General features: G+C 52.4%; 1 protein-coding gene across 1 annotated transcript in view; it reads right to left on the bottom strand.

The window, feature by feature from the left end:
* Positions 1–537: 537 nt before the first annotated feature.
* The window catches only part of C14H14orf132 (chromosome 14 C14orf132 homolog), a 49,618-nt gene continuing 29,543 nt past the window's right edge, over positions 538–20,612 (bottom strand). The window contains exon 2 of the mRNA XM_011217121.3: positions 538–7,905. Coding sequence (XP_011215423.1) covers positions 7,681–7,905 — 225 coding nt within the window. The 3' untranslated portion in view covers positions 538–7,680. The remainder of the gene's footprint in view (positions 7,906–20,612) is intronic.

Genomic DNA, 20,612 nt, shown 5'->3' with positions numbered 1-20,612 from the left:
CATTATACCTTTCGGAGGATTTACAGGGGGAGGGCTCCTTTTTTTTTTTTAATTTTTTTAAAAGATTTTATTTATTTATTCGACAGAGAGAGAGACAGCCAGCGAGAGAGGGAACACAAGCAGGGGAAGTGGGAGAGGAAGAAGCAGGCTCATGGCAGAGGAGCCTGATGTGGGGCTCGATCCCATAACCCTGGGATCACGCCTTGAGCTGAAGGCAGACGCTTAACCGCTGTGCCACCCAGGCGCCCCTTTTTTAATTTTTTTATTATGTTATGTTAGTCTCCATACAGGGGGAGGGCTCCTGGGGGGTAAGTGAACTGTAAGGTAAGCTCCTGCGATCTGCTGTGCTCCCCACTGCCCCCTGCAGGTGTGAGGCTGAGGAGACTGGGGAGGGGCGTGGGGAGGAGGCGGGGGTCATCCTGCCTCAGGTGGGGCAGAAGGGGCACCAGAACGGAGGGGCTCTGGAGCTCAGCCTTGCCGCGATGGATAGACAGTGTCCTTATTTGTAAAGCACAAGCGGATCCAAACACTTAGGAGTTAAAGTTAAGTTCTGTTTTTAATAATAGAAAAGGACAAAAGCAACAGTGCTAACAAAGGGACATGATTCCACAGCCACATTTTTACATCCATCAAGGTTAGCTACTTTTCAAAGAGCGCACTGAAGCCCTACATTAAGAAATCGCCTTTTCACTGTAGTAAAAGTTACTGCTCTCATCGTGAAACCAGAGGGCTTGAGTAGCAAAGGATTACAAGAATAGTTAAAATACTTTTTTGTAATTCAGTAAACTACTTACAAGTTGATTAGGAAAACATTCGTCAGACACAAAAACGTTTCTGATTCTCTCTGCATGAAGAACTGGTCTCTGGAGAGCGGCTCCTAACAAGAGTAAGGTTTCCGTAAAATTTTAAAGAGTAGAAAGTGTGACTATGCCTTCAAGCTGGTGGGGAGCGGGGGGAAAGGGGTGGGGCACGTGGAAAAGAGTCAAAAACAAGGTGAAGATGTAGGTTTGTAAAGACTGTTAGGCAGCCCCTCCCATCCTCTTCCCTTCTAAGCTCCCCTCTGCTCCCCACTCCAGCCCGCCCCCCACCCCAGCTGTGCTGCTCAGATACATGGCAGAGATCAGGTCCCTCCAGGCCCCAAAGACCACAGTTACCTGGACAAGTTCAGCCCCGCTTTCCCATCCACTTTGTAGGGCTTCCATCATTCAGGCACAGTCTCCCCTTGAAAGCCCAAGGTGGTGGGGATGGAGAGTCCGTGGATCCCCAAAGGACTTGCTAGGCTGCAGACCACTGCCCTCCGATTATCAGAACTCGGGGCAGCCCCCATGATTACTGCTGTTGCCCGGAGGAGCTCTGATTTATTCCATGACTCAAAAATGGGGGAAAGCGGGACTTTGGAAAACACCCATGGTTTTGGGTTCAGAGAAAGCATTGTCTAGCGCCGGGTTTCCCCACCTCAGCCCTGTTGGTGTTTTGGGGCCAGATCATCAATTCTTTGTTGTTGGGGGGCATGCGGCAGCATTGCTGGCTTCTACCCACTAGATGCCAGGAGAACACTGACTCCCAACAAGTTGTGAAAACCAAAATTGTCTCCGGACGTTGCCCAAGGTCCCCCGAAGTACAGAATTTTCCAAGGTTGAGAACCACTGGCTTAATGGTTCAGAAACATTGCTACATAGATGGCCTGGGCTCAAGACCCCGCTCTCCTGCTGGCCTGCCTGAGCTGGCAAACTCCCAAAACCTCCCAGAGACTCTGTACCCTCAAGTGTAAAAGTTTGGAAACTCCCCTCCTACCAGCTTGCAGAGCCCTGGTCAGAATCATCTTGATTGCTGGGATAATGCTTTGAATCCTAAGTGTGGTGATTCTCTCGTTCCTTAAGATATTGGTGGGACAGACACTGGGGTCGCTGGTGGCTGCTTAGCCACGTGGAGGGGCTCAGGGAAGAATGAGGGCTCTGGATTAACCCAAGTGCCACAACACACAAATATCCCTGCAAATATGCCTTGTGTATCTGTCCAGACTAATTCCCAAGACAGGACGGGTCTCAGCCCTCCTTCTGGGAAGGCGGGAAGTCAGCTGCAAAAAGACCCAAAGGCGGGGCACCTGGGTGGCGCAGTCATTAAGCATCTGCCTTCGGCTCAGGGCGTGATCCCAGCATTCTGGGATCAAGCCCCACATCAGGCTCCTCTGCTGTGAGCCTGCTTCTTCCTCTCCCACTCCCCCTGCTTGTGTTCCCTCTCTAGCTGGCTGTCTCTATCAAATAAATAAATAGAATCTCAAAAAAAAAAAAAAAGGCCCAAAGTGGAGGATGGAGACTCATTAAAGCTTCTGGATGGATCCTGGCAGGTGCAAGCCTGCACCGAGGCCAAAGGATGGGCATGGGGTGCGGCCTGGGTTCCGTGCAGTCTGTCCTGTCTCTCCAAGGGCTTCCTCTGCTTTTATTATCTCTCCTGATCAAAAAAAAAAAACTATGACTTTCCCAGTGACTCAGAACAACACAGACTTACGTTCCAAAATTGATGTACTCAATTTTCAGTACTTTCAACCATTCCGTTAACTCACGAGAGCTACCCTTCTTCTCACTCTGGGGGAATCAGTCCTCTCTTCAGTCACTGTAGTTTGCACTCTTTTGTCCCCTGTCACATCCCCCCAGAAAAGGGGAAAGAAAATGGCCAAGGTCTCATCTCAGAAGTGACTTTCTGGGAACATCTGGCTACTGCTTGATGCTGATGACCTGAGTTTCTCAGAGAGGCTCGTTTTTATGCTTAGAGATTATGAACTCCGTCCCCCTGGGTTCTCAGCGCTCAGCTCAGCAAGCCCGTCTATGTCCCTGTCACTGAATGACGGAGGCCAGGGCCCTATGCAGCAGGCCACTACAGGACATTCCAGCTCTGACCACTCCCTTTGGCCCCCTGAGCACAGCTCCTTGGTCGTCCCATCAGGGCAGCCCAGCCCACCTAGGACTCACTCTGGGGATGGTCAAAGGGCAGGTCCCAGGACATGGCGCAGGGTGGGGGGAAAGGGTGACAGCTGGCAGGGAGTGAGATGCCTGTCCTGGGGCTGGCGCTGGTAATCCAGGGCCATCTCTGTGCCCCCCAATGAATGCACAGCAGGCTGGGAGATGATATCCTGGACCAGGCAGCTGGAGACTTGCCCGGTCTCCCCTCCTTTCCCGTGTGGCCCTATTTGCCCTCCCCAATATTGCAGGTTCTAACTGGAGGCTCTCTAATGCCTCTTTACCGCTGTGAGGTTCTCAGACTGCTAAACACCAGTGCACTGCTCCTGCCCGACTTCCGGGACCCACACTTGAACTCCACGATCCAGGACCCAAACAGCTCCAGCCTCAGAGTCCCTGTTCTGAGAGGGTCCGTTCCAGAGGGCTCACTGTGGACAGTGTGCACGCACGGAGACATAGGGTAGCCATCCAGCCTGGAGAGCCAGCGGAGGTGGATCTTAACCACAGCTCTCTAGTTGCAGGTTCTCAGGCCCACTGGCCTGGCCTCAGTTTTCTCAGCAGAAAAATGGGACAATAATTAACGTGCCCTTCTCCACACCTCACTTCTGCCTCCGAGGGGTGAGTTGAGAAATAAATGGGATATGAACAGAGCACAGCACAAGGAAGATGCATGATAAATGACAACAGTAAGGATACTTATTATTAATGCTATCACTGCTAATGATGAAAGAAGGTCACGCTCCTGAAGAAGGACAGGAGCACTTGTCTGAAAGGAAGCAGGCAGCAGAGCAGACGACTGCCGAGTCTCTCCAGTCTCCAGGGAGGGATTCCAACATATGCTAGTGGTCTGGCCGGCATCCAGGTCTTCCATTTAGAACAAGCTGGACACCGGCCTGTTGCCTCTCCAGCCAAGTGGTCCTAGCCTGCCCTCCCTAACTTTCTCCCTCTGATCCCAGGGATCTCCTCAAAGGAGGCAAATTGCCTCTCTCTGGAGGGGAGGGAGACCAGGGGAATCTCATCTGCCTCTTGACCTGGATCTCAGGAAAAGGGAGGGACAGCAGCATGGTCATCTCGCCCAGGCCCACATGGGAGGCGGCACCCCCTCGGAACACAGCTGGCTGAGGTGTCCTCCAGGCTCTCCTCCAAAGCTCCGGTGACTGCCCTCCTCAAACACGTGTTGCTCTGTTCAGTGAAGTGTCCCACATGCAGACAAACACGGGTATGGGGCACCTATGGCTTGTTGAGGGAAGATGGGGAGGCATGTGGAGGGCCAAGCATGGAGAACATTCTAGCAAGTGCAGGACCCCTTCTCTGAAGAGCAGCCACCGAAGAGGCAAGCCCCTTCTTTCCCAGCGCTGGCTCATTAAGTCAAGGTGGGCTCCGGAGCCAACCGCACCCAGGAGAAGCCTGATGGGAGCCCCAGGCTGGGGTCTGAGAGAGGAACCTCGGTCCCACCTGCTCAGGAGAGTCGTGGGGCTCAGCAGGGGGCCTGAGCTGGGCTGGAGCCTCACCCACCAGACGGACCGTCCCGACTTTCCTTGCAGTTATGGCTGCATGAGCCTAAGTCCTTGTGTGGGCCCCTTGGCTGGGCTCCAGGTCTTGGCCAGGGTCCTTCTGCATGTGTCCCAGGAAAGCTGCTCTCTGGTCACGCCTCTGGCCAGACAAAAACACCTGTGCTCAGCTTTAAAGAGAGGGGCAAATGACAGGGACCACCGTCCCTGAAGCTTGGACAGAGAGAGGGCAATGGGCAGGGGGACGAGTGTGCCCCATTCTGAGGACAGTCAGACTTTGGCTTGTGGAGGAAGCCAGAGCCGGCCCCGGGCCACACCACGACACAGGACCTTGGGGAACAGCCTCTGTAGACCCAGAGCCTGGCTTAAATGTGCCCTGGAGGTGGCACCCCAGCCACTGAAGGCAGTGTGGTGTGGTGGAAAGAGGCTGGCTGTACAGCCCAAGGGTCCAGCCTCAAATCCCAGCTTGTCACTTTCATGCTGTGTGGCCTCGGGCAAGTTGCTCTGCTCCTCTGAGCTTCTGGTTCCATATGTATTGGAGCAACGATGCTGTAAGGTGATCGTACAGATAAAACAGGTGCATGGGGGTCTAGCACGGTGCCTGGACACAATGCTCGGACGGTGCCTCCTGCCCGTTACCTAACATCCAAGGGCCCAGCTGAGTACAGCAGGAGGGACAGCACAGCACACCCTCTGGCTGGAAATCTGCCCTTTACCCTTCATTGGACGTTCACGTGCACATCTATCCTTGTTGTTACCTAAGTAATGGTGGAAAAAACCAGATCCAAACATCATAGGAGACTGGGATGGAGTGACCCCGAATGCAGACTTTGGACAAGATGGCCCCTAGGCTCTAGGCTGTGTCTGTGGCCCTAACTGAAGAGGGAGAAATCCTTGAAAGTTGAATTTAACTGGCATTTACACCAGGGGAAAAGAAAGCCTTCGGGGGGAGACCCCCGTGCCCATAATTATCCAGAGAACCCCTGGCCTGCCAGGGCTTCCCTAGATACTCAGAGCGGGGACCACACGCTCTGCTCCTCCCCAGTCACAGCACACAGAATCTTCTAGAGCTCCCACTGCCATCGCCACAGGCCATTGGAGAACAGGAGCCGCCACCTGCCTCTCTACGGGGCTCCTTTGGGGATGTGGGGTCAGAAGGTAAGGACTCAGAATATCTGGGCTGTAGTGACCCCCGACCCCCCAAGACACCAAGCAGCGCCTTGGCTCCTCCCCACCCCGGCTCTGGACCTCCTCCTTGGGTTCTCAGGAAGACACCTGTCTCAGAAAGCCCCTGCTCATGGGGCACGCATGGGGGCTTGAGACCGGGAAGCGTTTGCTCAAGAAGCAGCTGGGATGATGGGTGTGCAACGGCTGACCCCCTAGCCCAGCCCCCCTGACCTGGTCCTGCTGAGAGCACGGCCCTGTCAGTGATTCCAGAAGGATCCCAGGCAGAAGGTCCCCCATCCCTTCTCCCTCTCTGCGAAGGTCACGCCCGCTCTGCACTCGCCACCTCCACTTGAGCCAAAGCCTTCGTGGGTTTACGCATGGCCGCACAGACAGATGTGGCTGATAGGAGCTGGCGGCCGTCTGCGGACACTGTCTGGAGGTCGGGCTGGTAATCCTGTTATCACAGCAGCTCAGCGCCAACCTCGCAGACGAGTGGCTGCCTCTGGACAATGAAGATGTCCCCTTGCCTGTCATCAGGAACAGCCATGTCTCCTGAGACCACGGGGACACAATCAGCCTTTTTGCAATTGTCCCCAAACGGCACCAGGGCTTCCCACCCAGTCTTTTTAAGTTTCCCCACCACAGAGGGGAAGTTTAGACCACTTATGTTCTTTTGCACAGCACGGGGAGAAAGCAAGGAGATAGCCACTCCTGGCCTGCAAGCGAGGGAGCGTGTCTGTGAGCCTCTCCCACTCTGCTCGGCACAGGGGAGCTATCTGGGGAAGGGGGGGTACCATGCAGGTGCCTTTCCTAAGGACAGAAGAGTGAGTCCTTCTCCATGCTACCCCTCTCTCCCAGTGTGTCCCATCCTGTGCTGGTCTGCACGGAAGGCTCCCTTCCTTGCCAGACCCCCAGCCACTGACTCGGAGGACGGTTAAGGAGGTTGACTCGGACAGAGCACATTCACGCCTGCAAGAGAACACGGGAGCCAGACCCGGTGTAAAATGCAGGTGTCTGAGCACCCTGCCCCCCGCCCCGCTGCCCCCACTCCCACCCCTGGCACACAGCTTCCAGACCCTCTGGGCATTCTCCCCGAAAGCAGCTGAGAAGCAGGGATTTGCTTAAGAGAGTGCTTCATCCGGCCGGCCGAGAGAGCCCCAGGCTGAGTCAGGAAACATCCCTCCTGCCCTGTGATCCCGGGCAAATCGTGCCTCTCTCTCCCAGCTGTCAGAAGATCAGGTGGGCGTGAGCCTGTCATCTCTAAATCCCGAGATTTCTCGGAGAGGAAAGAGCATCTTCCGGCGGCTGGTCTGAAGACCTGACCACCGGCAGATCTACGGTTTAAAGGTGCTGCTTCTCTCTGTCCGGCAGAGAACCCCCCACCCATGGACATCTCACCGCGTCACAGTCATCCCCCTGTCCTTGGATTTCCTGATGCACCTGGGTCTCAAAAGGGGCCAAGTGTCTGGTGACAAAGGTGCCCTGTCCAAGTCAAACGAGGAACATTCTATGGCCCAGGTCACCACCACCGCATTCCAAAGGGCTGAGTGGGAGACCAAGGCTGGGCTGGGAACACTCCAGTTTTGAGCGCTGCTCTTGCCCAGCACCCCACACCCGAGGTGTGGTAAGTTGGCATAAAAACAAGACACATACGTGATTATTTACTGCCAGGAAGCGATCGTCCCACCACGTCCATATTTCACACCTATCCGGCTGTTTCCTCTCGTCTTACGTTCTTGGAATACAGTTTCAAAATTCCCCAATTTGCTCCTCACCAAGGCTTGGCCCCATCACGCCACCAGGGGCTGGAAGCTCACACTCCCATGTTTTCTGGATCAGCTTGACCTCAGCACAGAACACTGGAAATCAGGGCTGCTTGGGGGAATTCCTGATGCCCGGTCGCTGCCCCTGGAGAGGCCGTGGGCGCGTGGTCAGAATTCCTGGTTCCAGGAGGTGGGCAGAGCCAAAGGCCAACAGTGCCGGTGCCCCGAGGCTGTGAGCCCAGCACGCCTGAGCCGGCCTGGAGCTCGCGGGCGCCCTGAACCTCAGAAGGTGAAGGCATACACCACCCCAACCACCACAATGTTCCCCAGTGTCGCTATGATGGCAATCCAGAGCAAGACCGCGTCGTTGGAGGACCGCGGAGGCTCCTCCAGCTGGCCCTGGCCGTTGGAGGCCGCATGGACGTTGGTGGAGGAGTTAAAGAGGGAGTACTCCGTGCTGAAGTCCTCGTTGGGCGAGTCCATGAAGGCGCCTCCCATCATGGGCAGCTGCGGAGAGGGAGAGAGAGAATTAACCTGGGCGCATGGGCTCGGGATGACTCGCCTTCCAGAGGGATACCTGCAGGGTCAAGCAAGCCCGTGTGCACACACAGCATGGCAGGGGGCTCTCCTTCTGTTTATTATCACGGACAGTGCCGACTTTAAGCTACACAAGTTAGTGGAGACGGCAATGCTCTGAGGCAGACATCCTGATGCCCATTTTGCAGATGGAAGCATTAAGGCACACAGCTCAGCCACAGCTGCGGGCCATCACGGAGACTTACAGACCCCTCTGTAAGCCACGCCAGCATGTTGTAAAATGCCTTCCTCCTTCTTCTCTTTGTTAAAGTCATGACGCTCAGCACAGAACGTTAAGAAATAGAGGAAAAAGAAAAAGTGAGAATCAGCCTCGCTGCTTTAGGATAATCACTGTTAACAAGGTGATATTTTTCTTTTGCACCTTTTTTCAATGTGAGTGTGTGTGAGAGAGACAGAGAGAAAACATGTTTAAACATGTGCTTTTATATAAACTTTGGTATAAAAATGCCATCGAAACACCATTTTACCCATTGTAGACTATTTTACCACAAATAAAACCCCAATTTAACCACCCCCCTACAATTGGAGATTCAGGAATTTTGTTTTCTTCCTTTTATAAATAATGCAGTCGGAATGACTATAATTAACAAGTCAGGAAATGACGGATGTTGGCAAGGGTGCGGAGGAAGGGGAAACACTCCTACACTGTTGGTGGGAGTGCAAACTGGTGCAGCCGCTCTGGAAAACAGCATAGAGCGTCCTCAAAAAGTTAAAAATACAGCCACCCTACGACCCAGCAATTGCTCTACTGGGTATTTACCCAAAGGATACAAACATAGTGATTTGAAGGGACACCTGCACCCCAATGTTCATAGCAGCCATGTCCACAACAGCCAAAATATGGAAAGAGCCCAGATGTTCATTGGCAGATGCCTGGATAAAGAAGATGTGGTAGTTATATACAATGGAATACTGCTCAGCCATCAAAAAATGAAATCTTGCCATTTGCAATGACGTGAATGGAACTAGAGGGTATTATGCTGAACTAAATCACTCAGTTAGAGAAAGACTATTATCATATGATCTCACCGATACGAATTTAAGAAACAACGCAGAGGATCATAGGGGAAGGGAGAAAAAAATGAAACAAGATGAAACCAGAGAGGGAGACAAACCATAAGAGACTCTTCATCTCAGGAAACAAACTGCAGGTTGCTGGAGGGGAGGGAGGTGGGGGGATGGGGAGGCTGGGTGACGGGCATTGGGGAGGGTATGTGTCCTGGTGAGCACTGGTGTTGTGTAAGACTGGTGAACCACAGACCTGTACCCCTGAAACAAGTAATGCATATTATTATGTTCTTATGTTAAAAAAAAATGCACAGATAAACATTCTATTCCTGCATTCGGGCGCACATACACGCTTCCACGTGCTTTTTTATTTATTGCGGCAAACTCCCAGACAGGGAACTTCTGAGTCCATGGGTACGGACACTTCAGAGCTCCTGGTGCACAAGGACAGGCTCCCCAGAAGAGTGATTCTAACTCCCAAAGCCCGGATGCCAGCGCGTTTGCATTCCAGAGACTGGAGTAAAGGCTCCAGGCTGGGGGTGGGGAGGTGGGCTGCTCAAAGGAGGGGGTGAACCTCCATAGCTATGAAGAGACCCTCCCTGCTCCAGGCCTCCTGGGCCCTTCCAGGCCGCCCCTGGATGTGCCGTCGGCTCCAGGGTGGACTCCAGCATCTGTTAGGCCCATGGTGTGTGTGTTGCACCAGGACCCGAGTGAATGAATCCTGATCAGTTAAGCTTTCCTTCAGTTCACATTTATTGAGCACTTACTATCACCAGCTCGGAGGCCCTGCCATCCTCGGGGGATGTGCAAGAGATTTTAATTAACCACTCAGCTGTCCTGTTGGAGGTACCACGATATCCCCATTTCACAGATGGGTAAGCAGAGGTCAAGGTTACAGCTCAAATTCGTGGTGGAGTCAAGGTTGAGAGCTGCCCGCTCTGCACACAGCCACCCCGACTCCGGGCTCAGACTCCACGTTGGGGCCTGGAGCCGTAAAGATCACTATCCCCAGGAGGACTAGGACCACAGGGGAGCAAATCGGGGGCCACCTCACTCCGCCACTCATCGGACAAATACGTATGAGGGGTGTATTGATTAAGTGCCACGGTTCCACACTCTGAATACAGTGGTGAGCAAGACGGATAGAGCCCCTGCTTTCAGGGCTCCATGCTCTGGTCGGGGGCGGGGGGGACGAGAGCAGGGAGGAAGGAGAGGCCAGAGGAGAGCAGGGAGGGAAGAAGAAAGGGAGCCCATCTGATGGGAATGCAAACCATCAAGACTGACGTAGGGAGGCCCCCTTCAGGCAGCTCTCTGCTTGGCCGGCCCGAATCCCAGCGGCCTCTGGGGAGCACCTGTTTGGCCGAGAAGAGCAGCGTCTCTGGGTTCGCTCAAAGGAGCTTGGCAGTTCATCCACGACACAGCTCTGTCTTTTATTTAGGTGGGGACCTGCCAGCTATCAGCCTGGGGGTGCAGTGACAGCAGGGCCACTGGGGATCTCGGGAAAGACCAGGGGCCCAGCCTCAGGGGCCGCTGCTCCCAGGGGCGTGTTCACGGTGTGAGGACACAGCCCGCGCTGCATTTGTGTATGTGTCCCTTCTTACACGTCTGTTACGCTTCAGCCATATGTTAAATTAACATGTTGAGTTCAATGAACATATTTGGTGTGTATGAATAGCTATCAGGACAAACACGAATGAGAACAATTGACATGCGTTCCATGAGAAATACAATTCAGAGTTTAAAGAAGAGAGCTGTGACCTCCTCTTGGCCCCAAGCTGGTGACGTTAGGTCTGCTTTAGGTCTCAGTCAACAGTCCTCCCCACTGGAGGCCTCCCTCCTGTGTGTCCCCAAGACCACATGCTGGCCTCGCGGGCACCCGACCAGAGACGCAGTTCCTCCTGTCTGCTTCCCCAGAGGCCTGGAAGCTCCGGGAGGTGGGACCAGGGATTCCGGGAGGGAGCCTTGCAACATGTCTGGCATACAGTGGTGCCTAATAAAAACGTGGCCGCTGACTGATGAATGACCGCTTCTCTCAACTCGGACGAACGGCTGTCACTCCAACGTTGGCTGATGGCCTCTCCGGCCTCCCCCTGTGGCCCCCACTTCTACCTGCCACCTGCGGGGTTCACAGAGGGACGAAGTTCCTCTCCCCCACCCCCACGGCAGCCAGCGCTCCAGCCACCCCACGGGCCCGCCCTTCTCTAGGGTCTTCCTCAGACCCCCAGCGGAAGCAGGATTGCAGTGAAGCCACAGAAACCCTACTGGCAGCATCTTAGAGAGGAGGGCTCAGGCCAGGGCAGGAAGCCCCACTTTCTCCCTCCCCATGAGCCTGGACTCTGTCCGATGCTGCCTCCCCTGGGGCCGCCGGACCCCAGAGCTAACCCCAGTCCTCTGCCGGTGCCACCTCTCCATCCCTCTCCCCCAGCCAGGGCCCTGTTGTGTTTCTGGGCAGAGGCCCTCCCTCCACTGCACTGTGCCGTGGGACCCGCTGGGGTCTCCAGTGACATTTGTGCCCCCCTCACCTCTCTCCAGGGTGCGCCAGATCAATGGGTATTTGCATCAAGTCACTGGGGGAAAGGGGAAAACTGGATGGAGCTTCTGGGCTGGGGGGAAGACAGCAGCCCCAGGTGCACCTGGCCCCGCCGCCGGCTCTCCACCTGGCACCTCTCCACCCTGCGTCCCTTCCCACGCTCTGCTCCCCTGCTCACAGTGTCCCTGTGTTGGTTTCCTATGGCGGCCTTAGTGAGTTGCCACAAACGTAGCAGCCTAAACGGACACACATGTATTCCCTTCCAGGCCCGGAGGTCGGAAGTCTACACGGGTCTCACCCGGCTACCACCACGGTGCTTGCTGTGCTCCTGCCTCTTCCAGCTTCCAGAGGCGCCCACGTTGGCCCGTGGCCCCTTCCTCGGTCTCCCAAGCCTGCAGTATGGCATCTTCCAACCTCTCCCTGACCCTCCCGCTTCCCTCATGAGGACCCTGGTGATGCTATGGGGCTCACTTGGATAATCCAGGATCATTCCTGATCTCAAGATCCCCCCCCTTTTTTTAAGGATTTATTTATTTATTAGAGAGAGGGAAAGAGAACACATGGTAGGGAGGGGCAGAGGCAGAAGGAGAGAGAGATTCTCAAGCAGACTCCCCATTGGGTGTGGAGCCCAATGCAGGGCTCGATCTCACGACCCCGAGATTATGACCTGAGCCAAAACCAAGAGTCGGATGCTTAACTGACTGGGCCACACAGGCACCCCTGCTTTCAAGATCCTTAACCTTAAACATACCAGCAAAGTCTCTTTACCCTGTCGGGTGACGTATCCAGAGGCTCACCTAACTGGAGGTCAGCCTCCTGCTACACAGGGAACTCTCTGGAAGGCAAGCATGTAACCTACTCATCTCAAGTTCCCTCAACCCCACCATTAACACAAAAAACGTGACAAACACGACCCTGTGGAATTAATGAACTGGAGTCAGCAGAAGGGCTCCCACCAGCTGTACTCCATCAACCTGGTCCCAGAGACCCCCGAGGAGGGACGGTGCAATCTCCACAGGGTGAGCACCCCCCCGCACCCCCCCCCACCCTGCCCTGCACCTGCCATGACAGACAGCTTGGCACTACCAGAGATCATGGCTGGTGTCTGATCGATGCTGTTGCCTCCGAGTGTGGGGACAAGGGTGGGTTCTGGTGCTAGAAAGACTCGGGGGTGAATCCTGCTTCATCACATATGGTAGAGCTGGGGTGGGGCCTTTCACCCACTTGCCTGAAAGTAAAAGATAATTCATCTTCTTCAGTGGAACCAGCAGGATTCTTGCAAGGAGGAAATAAAATCATAGATGATAAAATGTGGCCCAAGACAGTCACTCAGTAATTCCTCATATTCTTTCCTTTTACCGTTCTTGTAGAAATCCAAAACCAGGAGCCTTGCACGCATCTCTTATCCAGCTGCTTAAGCTGAAGGGAGGGAATGGGGAACCTGGCGTTTCCAGACTCTCGCTTTTATGCGACCAATTAATCAGGCGCTCTCTTGCAGGTGCAACAGACGGCCCCCCTACGCCCCAACTTGTTTTTAGGCTGAGAGATGCTCCCAGTCTGGCCAGCACTGTCATTCGATCCATCTGTCTCAGGTGTTTGGTTGCTTCGATGGGTTGTTTTTTTCCTTTGTAAAACAGATTTTACATTTAAAGTGTCCATAGATGTGAAAACAAGTTTAAATGGCAAAATCTCAGGAATAGAAATCAACAAACAAAAAGGTCAGCCTCAATTGCACCATTGGGAAGTTGGAAAGAGCTGACCAGGAGGATTCAATGGTCAGAGTGAGGAACGGTGGCTGGAGTCACCCTCGAAAGAGGTGGTGAGAGAAGCAACTGGAAGGTCCCTTGGAGATGCCCTCCCGCCCCCACTGAGGGACAAAGGGGCCCTCTCACACCAGTGGGCAGGTGTGGTCACTGGCCCCCTGGGAGTGGAACCCTTGGATGAGGTTTCAGCTCAGAGCAGATTTGGGGGTGACAGACCTTTAACTCCACGCCCTGCAGAAGAGCGAGCAAGATCCCGGGCATCATGCTGCTGAGTCACAGGGTGGGGCAGGGGCTGGAGGAGGGGGGAGCTCATTTCCCCAGCAGAGGAGGTGGTCACGGCCAGGTTAGAAAAAAAAAATCTGTTGGCTGGTCGAAGAGGGGACACCAGGACAGGTGAACATTCAAAGTCCGTGCCGTCAATCAAGGCTGCGCTTTCCGACGGTAATTTTCAGGTGGGCAGGAGCCTTCCCGGTGTCCCGCCCCACCCCCAGTGCCTAGAACAGAGCTGGGGCTCAGAAGATACAGGGTGAACAAACGAATTCCAGGACCACTGGCCTGGAATTCTGAAGGCACGTCGAGATTCAGCCTAGAGCCAGCAGTTCCTGGCCGGGCGACCTGGGCCCATTTCTGAAGCGAACCTGTCCAAGCTCAGCTTTCCCACAGAAACACAGGGGAAATGCCAAACACTGCCTCACAGATGGGGGCAGCTAGCAGGTGCAAAATGCCTTCTGCGGTGGGGAGGTGGGGGGATCACCAAATGAACTCAGATAGCATCCCTGACATTCAAAGCATGCCTACAAAATGTATTATGCATAGATCGGCACATAGGAAGCCAAGGATTATAAATGCATGAGCCAGACTCCCAAAGCGGCTGCCTCGGAGGAAAAGGGTTGGGGGCAAAGGACACTGGTTTTGTCTATAACATTTTACTCTAAGAAGAGATGAGCAAACAGGATAAAATATTAAAAAAGAGTTTCTTCTCGTCACTGGGCACGTGGGTGTCTGTTACTTTTCAGTATTTTTCAACCTCTAACGTTCAGAGCAATGCTCTCAGCAGTGGAGTGGGTCACAGAGGAAGTGGGTTACGATCACCACTGCGGGCCCGGGGGCTCCCCTCACCGGGGTCCCCATCCCTTGGTGCTGGAGTCACTGTGTGGTGCTTGGTGCCTAAGCGTGGGGGGAGGGGGAGTTCCAGGAAGGTGCAGCTGTGTGGACCCCAGGGCACCATCCATGGAGATTCACACAGTTCCCACCCCATCCCTCTCCCAACTTCCCCCCTACCGCCCCCACACACAGCAGAGCTGCTCCAAGGAGGGGGTTGGCCTCCGGGTCCCCATCTGTTCCTGCCAAAAAGAGGGAGGTTAGATAAATCTCCCCTAAGCTGGGCCTCTCCAGAGGAAACAGAAAATGCTTTCAAAGGGAAATCTTCAAAGCGTAACCAAGGGTGGCTCTGGCAGACGTTTCCAGAATAATGCCCATGCTTCAGGGAAAGGACAAGAGACAATGGGTGTTTGTTGCTGGAGGTTCTGGAAAGTGGGCTTGCTGGCTTCATGCTGGATCCCACCAGACCCTCCTCCACAAGGCCCCTGGGGCAGCCCACCCACGCATAGGATCTGATGCTCCTGGACTGTGGGTTTCAAAGTTAAACTCTTACGAGGGTTGAAATATCCATATTGTCCCCGTCTCCAGTGGGTGGTGGCACGCTGGTGCTGCTCAGGGCCGAGACACCTGGTCCTGCTTCCCTCCCTGAGCCTCGCTTACCCAGGGCCAGCTCAGATACGCGCTGGCCAAGGCCAAGCCCGGTGCTCAGGAGCCCTCGCGATGCTGAGAAAGCCAGGGTCAGGTGTAGACGGTCCTAAAAGGACAGTCGCATGGTGAGGGCTGGGAGACAGGCCCTTAGGTAAAATCCTCACCCAGTGCAATCTGAATTTCAGAGAAACAACAACAAAATCATGTTTTGGTGTAAGAATACCCCAAATATTTCACGGGATATACTTGCAGCAAAAATCATAGTGAAAAATGATCTGATTCAAATTTAACTGGGCCTCCCGCATTTTTATTTGCTAAATCTGGCAACTCTGTGTGTGGCCACTCTGAGAAAGAGCTGCAGTTTCAGAGTTTGTGCAAGGGGCCATGCCCTCAGTGCTATCTTTCCAGAGCACGCCATCTGCAGCCCAGGCTTTCTGGGTGACCTAGTTCACTGGAAAATTCCAGGAGGCCTCCAGCCAGCCTGCAAACATTATAAAGACAATTTCTCTCCTTACTACCTTCTCACAGGGTCTCTGTGGTCCAAATATAAAGGATGGATACTGGGAATGCCATCTATCCATTTATTAGTCATTCAACAAACGCCGAGGGCCCACTCGGCCCTGGAAGTGCTGGACTGACACTAGGGATGCCCAGGGGAAACCTGTGAGCTCTGACCTTGAAGGGCTTAACATTTAAAAGGAATACAGACAAAGGCACAGCCATAAAATGGCATTTCACGCACTTTAACAGAGATAAGAACCAAGCAACAGATCTCACAGCGTGAAGCAGGGCAGGTTGCTATTAATTCCTCAAACCGGAGAATCAGGCACAAGGCTGAGCCCTGGCTCTGTTCCTTTCTGGCTGTGTGCCATGAGCCAGTGATTACCCTCTCTGGGCCTCCGTTTCCTATCTGTCCAATGAGGATAATAGTGGGAACCACCCTGTGGAGTGCTGGGGGGGTGAAGTACCATGTCCCGGCTGTAAGGACTCAACACCCGGGGCCCCTAATTTTAAGTATTGTCCCCGCTCTCATCGCTGGGTGGGCACAGAGCCAGGTCTGCTCCCCTCTCATGACCTCGCCATAGCAGGGTTTTTGTCATTTTCTCCATTTTCCACCCTGAAGATACAGGTATGGTGAGCTTCCCGGGGTTCTCCCTCCTGTCTCCCAGCATCGACAGCAAAAGCCCTGGAGAACCCCCCTCTCTGTAGACAGAGGGCAAGGAAGAGGGGCTCCCAGGAGCCGGAGAGTTTGGGGGAATCCCCAATTTCTTTCTCTTTTCTCTCTCCGGCTGCCCCAGAGTCAGCCCCACTTGCTGGCCGTGCTTCTGTGGTAGGGGTGGGCAGTGGCAGGGACAGGGAACCTAAAATACAAGAGAAACTCCTTCTCTCTGGCCAGAGGAGCTGAAGAAAGGGCCCTCGCGGTCTGAGCTGTGTGGGGGAGTTCCTCCTATCCCTTCTCTCTCTCTCTCTCTCTTTCTCCCATCTCCTGCTTTGCCCAGCGGGCATCCTGGCAGTGCAGGGCTGTGTGACACACAGGGCAATAAAGTTGACAGAAACAATGACTCTCAGCCAGAGGGTTAGGAAAGAAGGCGCCCGGGAGCCAAAGAGTATCCCAGAGGGAGAGAGTGCAGAAAGGACCCCCTGATTCTGCATAGAACCTGTGCACATTCTGGGCTCGCTCTGCACTGTGCATGCATGTGAGCGACCCAAAGAAGCGTCATGAAGGCTTTGAAAAGTCCAGACGCATCCCTGAGACATGCCCATGCTGGACAGAGCTGAACAAAATCGCCACGGCGTTACGGTCAGGCCGACGCTGGGACCACCTGTTGCAGAAGGAGAGGCAAACATCTTCTGAATAAAAGAAATCTCCATGGTCTCACTGACTCATTCTACCAAACATGTAAGGAAGAATAATACCAAGTCTACACAATTACTTCCAGAAAAGAGAAGACAGAAGGACAGTTTTTAACTCTTTTTAGGGAACGCTTCCCAAATCCGGTTAATGAAGCCAATACCACCCTGCTACCAAAATCAGAGATATGACAAGAAAAGAAGATCAATATCCTAACTGGACACAGACAAAAACAGACGAGCTGTATTAGTGAGCTGAATCCAGTACGACATAAAAAGATTGTGTATTTTTTGTTGTCGGCGTCCACATTCAAAAATCAGTTAATGTAATTCATTATACTCACATAAGTAAAAAGAAACAAAATGTAATCGTATCCATAGATACAGAAAAAATCATTTGACAAAATTAAACATCCACTCATGGTAAAAATTCTCAGCAAATTAGAAAGAGAAGGGAACTCCCTAAGTCTGATAAAGACCATCTACAAAAACAAAAAACCACCACCAAAAAACAACTAAAGCTAACATCATACTTAAAGTTTTAAAAAAATCAATTGTATGTCTATCGTCAAACAAAGAACAATTGGAACTTTATTAAAGTTCCATTTACAAGGGGGCGCCTGGGGTGGCACAGCGGTTAAGCGTCTGCCTTCGGCTCAGGGCATGATCCCGGCGTTATGGGATTGAGTCCCACATCAGGCTCCTCCTCTATGAGCCTGCTTCTTCCTCTCCCACTCCCCCTGCTTGTGTTCCCTCTCTTGCTGGCTGTCTCTCTGTCGAATAAATAAATAAAATCTTTAAAAAAAAAAAAGTTCCAGTTACAAGAGCACCAGAAACTGAAAGCACTAAGTATAAATCTAACAAAACATGTACATGATCGGAATGCTGAAAACAGCAAAATACTGATGAAATTCATCAAAGAAGAGCTAAATGAACAGAGAGAACAGTACGGTCATGAACTGGAAGATTCAATTTTGTGAAGATGTGAATTCTCCCCCTACAACTGATGCAGAGATTCAACGTAATCCCAGTCAAAATTCTAGCTGGCATGTTTGCAGATAGAGACAAGCCAATTCCAACATATGTATGATGGACAAAGGACCAAGTGTAGCCACGAAAGAACAGAGTTGATGAGTTCACGGTAGTACTTCGTTTCCAGACTTACTAGAAAGCTACAGTTCTCAAGACAGTGTAGCATTTGCAAAAGAAGAGACACAGATCAATGAAACAGAACAGAGGGTCCGGAGAGATTCACCTAAATGTGGTCAATTGAGTTTTTAAAAAATCTCAGAAGAAATTCAGTGAAGAAAGGGTAGTCTTTTCAACAAATGATGCTAGAACACTTGGATACCAAGATGCAAAAAATTTAAAAAAAAGTCCCTGGAACTTGATCTCTTGTATTAAAATTATCCAAAAAACCCACCCTCATGCCTTACACAGGAACTAACTTAAAATAGATCACAGACCTGAATGTAAACGTAAAGGTATAATACTTTTAGAAAAATACAGAGAAGAGTGTCTGTGACCTTGAGTGAGGCAGGCAGAATTCTCAGATCCAACACTAAAACTGCATTAGTAACCCACATTTCCATCAAAATTAGAAAATTTCCTCTGCGAAAGGCACTGATAAGAGAATGAAAAGACAAGCCGTCGACTGGAAGGAAATATTTACAAATCACAACTACCATATTTGACGAGGGACTTGTAACTAGAATATATTAAGAACTCTGAAAAATCAACAACAGGAAAACAACCCACTTTGAGAAATGAGCAAATGAGAAATGAGCAAAAGCTCTGAACAGTCACTGAACAGGAGATATGCAGAAGGCAGAACAACACATGAAAAGATGTTCAACACCGTCCATTGTTAGGGAAATGCAAAACAAAACCATCATGAGATACCACCATACACCTATTAAAATGGTTAATTTTTTTTAAGATCATTATTTAGTTTGGGCGAAAGTGTGGAACAGCTGGAACCCGAAAGGTGGGAAAGTAAAATGGTACAGCCATTCTGGAAAATTTGACAGTTTTTTTTTTAAAGATTTTATTTATTTATTTATTTGACAGAGACAGCCAGCGAGAGAGGGAACACAAGCAGGGGGAGAGAGGAAGAAGCAGGCTCCCAGCAGAGGAGCCTGATGTGGGGCTCAATCCCAGAACGACGGGATCATGCCCTGAGCCAGAGGCAGACGCTTAATGACTGCGCTACCCAGGCGCCCCAATTTGACAGTTTCTTATAAAATATACATTTACCAAACAACCTGGAAATCCTGATCCTATGTATTTGCCCCAAAGAAATGAAAATTTACATTCATAGAAAAGTCTGTGCCAATGTTTATAATCACCCCGCACCGAAAGCAACTCAAATGTCTTTCAACAGCACAGAAAAGCACAAAACCACAAAATGATGGTACGATCACGAAGTAAAATACTACCGAGCACTAAAAAATAGAGCGACTCTTGATGGACACCAGCGTGGGGGGATCTCCAGTGCATGACTGAAGCCAGACAGGAAAGGCTACGCGCCGTGTGATTCCATCCCCTTGATGTTTGGAGAGGCAGAAGGATGGGGTGACCTCGGGAGTGGGCGGGGGTGTGGAGTGACCACAGAGGGCGGCTGGAGGAAGTGCCTGGGGCGAGGGAAGGGCTGGGAGAACTTAGAGAACTTGCAGAGCTGTAGGTATGCCCAGGAGGGTATGTAGGATAGAAAGGAAATCAAAGCACACCCCGAAGGCCACTGCTGCTTCTGCAGCCCTTGGGAGCCCTGCAGTGCTCTCCATGATCTGGGAGGCAGGGGGGAGGTAGGGAGGGGGGTACACTGGCATTCCCCCTGCACAGGCTGGAGCAGAGGCCCCCCACAGAGCTGGGCTGGTGAGGCTGGGCCCCCACCCACATTGGGCCCTAAAGCCTGGTCTCTTTCCACAGTCTCCAGATTTTCCTGCATGTATGGTCAAGGCAGGTAGGGAAACTGAGGCGTGTGGTCCACTGCAGAGGTCCCTGTGACATCTCCCCGGGCTGGGCTGGCTGAGGGCTTAGGACCCTGCCCTGAGGAAGTACGGTGCACCCTGCCCATTCGGCCTCCTAGTGGCCGCTCACCCCTTTCCCTGAGCTGGAAGCCTGTCCTCAAGCTCCATGTACCAAAATTCCACCCAACTTTTCAGGCCCAGCTACTATTTCTGGAACCTTCCCTTGAAGGTTCAACTTCCTTTGGTTCCCAAAGCATTTTATCTGTGGCTCTCCTACCATCTCCCCAATGCCAGAGCACTGCGTACTGTAGCCAAGATATGGTGTGTGTCACACACACACACACACACACACACACACACCCACACACACACGTAGGCATGCACACAAACACACACACTGCATGCTGCCTTAGGTTCCTAAAGACCTTGGAGAGTTTCTTACTCTCTCTATGCCCCCTGCAGTGCTCAGGCTTTTCCTGCAGAGTCACTTTAGAAGGAAGGAAGGAAGGAATGAAGGGAGGGAGGGAGGGAATGAAGGAGGAAAGAAATTTAGTGCCAGGTTCCCATCCCAGGATTATTTTACACCAAAACTTCTTTTAACTACCTCCCTATTTTTAGCTTTCAAGGTAATTTCCAGTTAGGTTATTTCGTTCTGACTCTAGACTGATGACTGAATCCCCCAAGACCCTAAGTCTGAGATGAGGGCAGAGGAGATGGGCTGTGATCGAATGGAACTGGAAGGGTCCC

Source organism: Ailuropoda melanoleuca, chromosome 14 (assembly GCF_002007445.2).
Source record: "Ailuropoda melanoleuca isolate Jingjing chromosome 14, ASM200744v2, whole genome shotgun sequence".
In the NCBI taxonomy this organism is placed as follows: Eukaryota; Metazoa; Chordata; class Mammalia; order Carnivora; family Ursidae; genus Ailuropoda; species Ailuropoda melanoleuca.
Note: the sequence above shows the minus strand (reverse complement) of the source record. Positions and strands in the feature narration are given on the sequence as shown.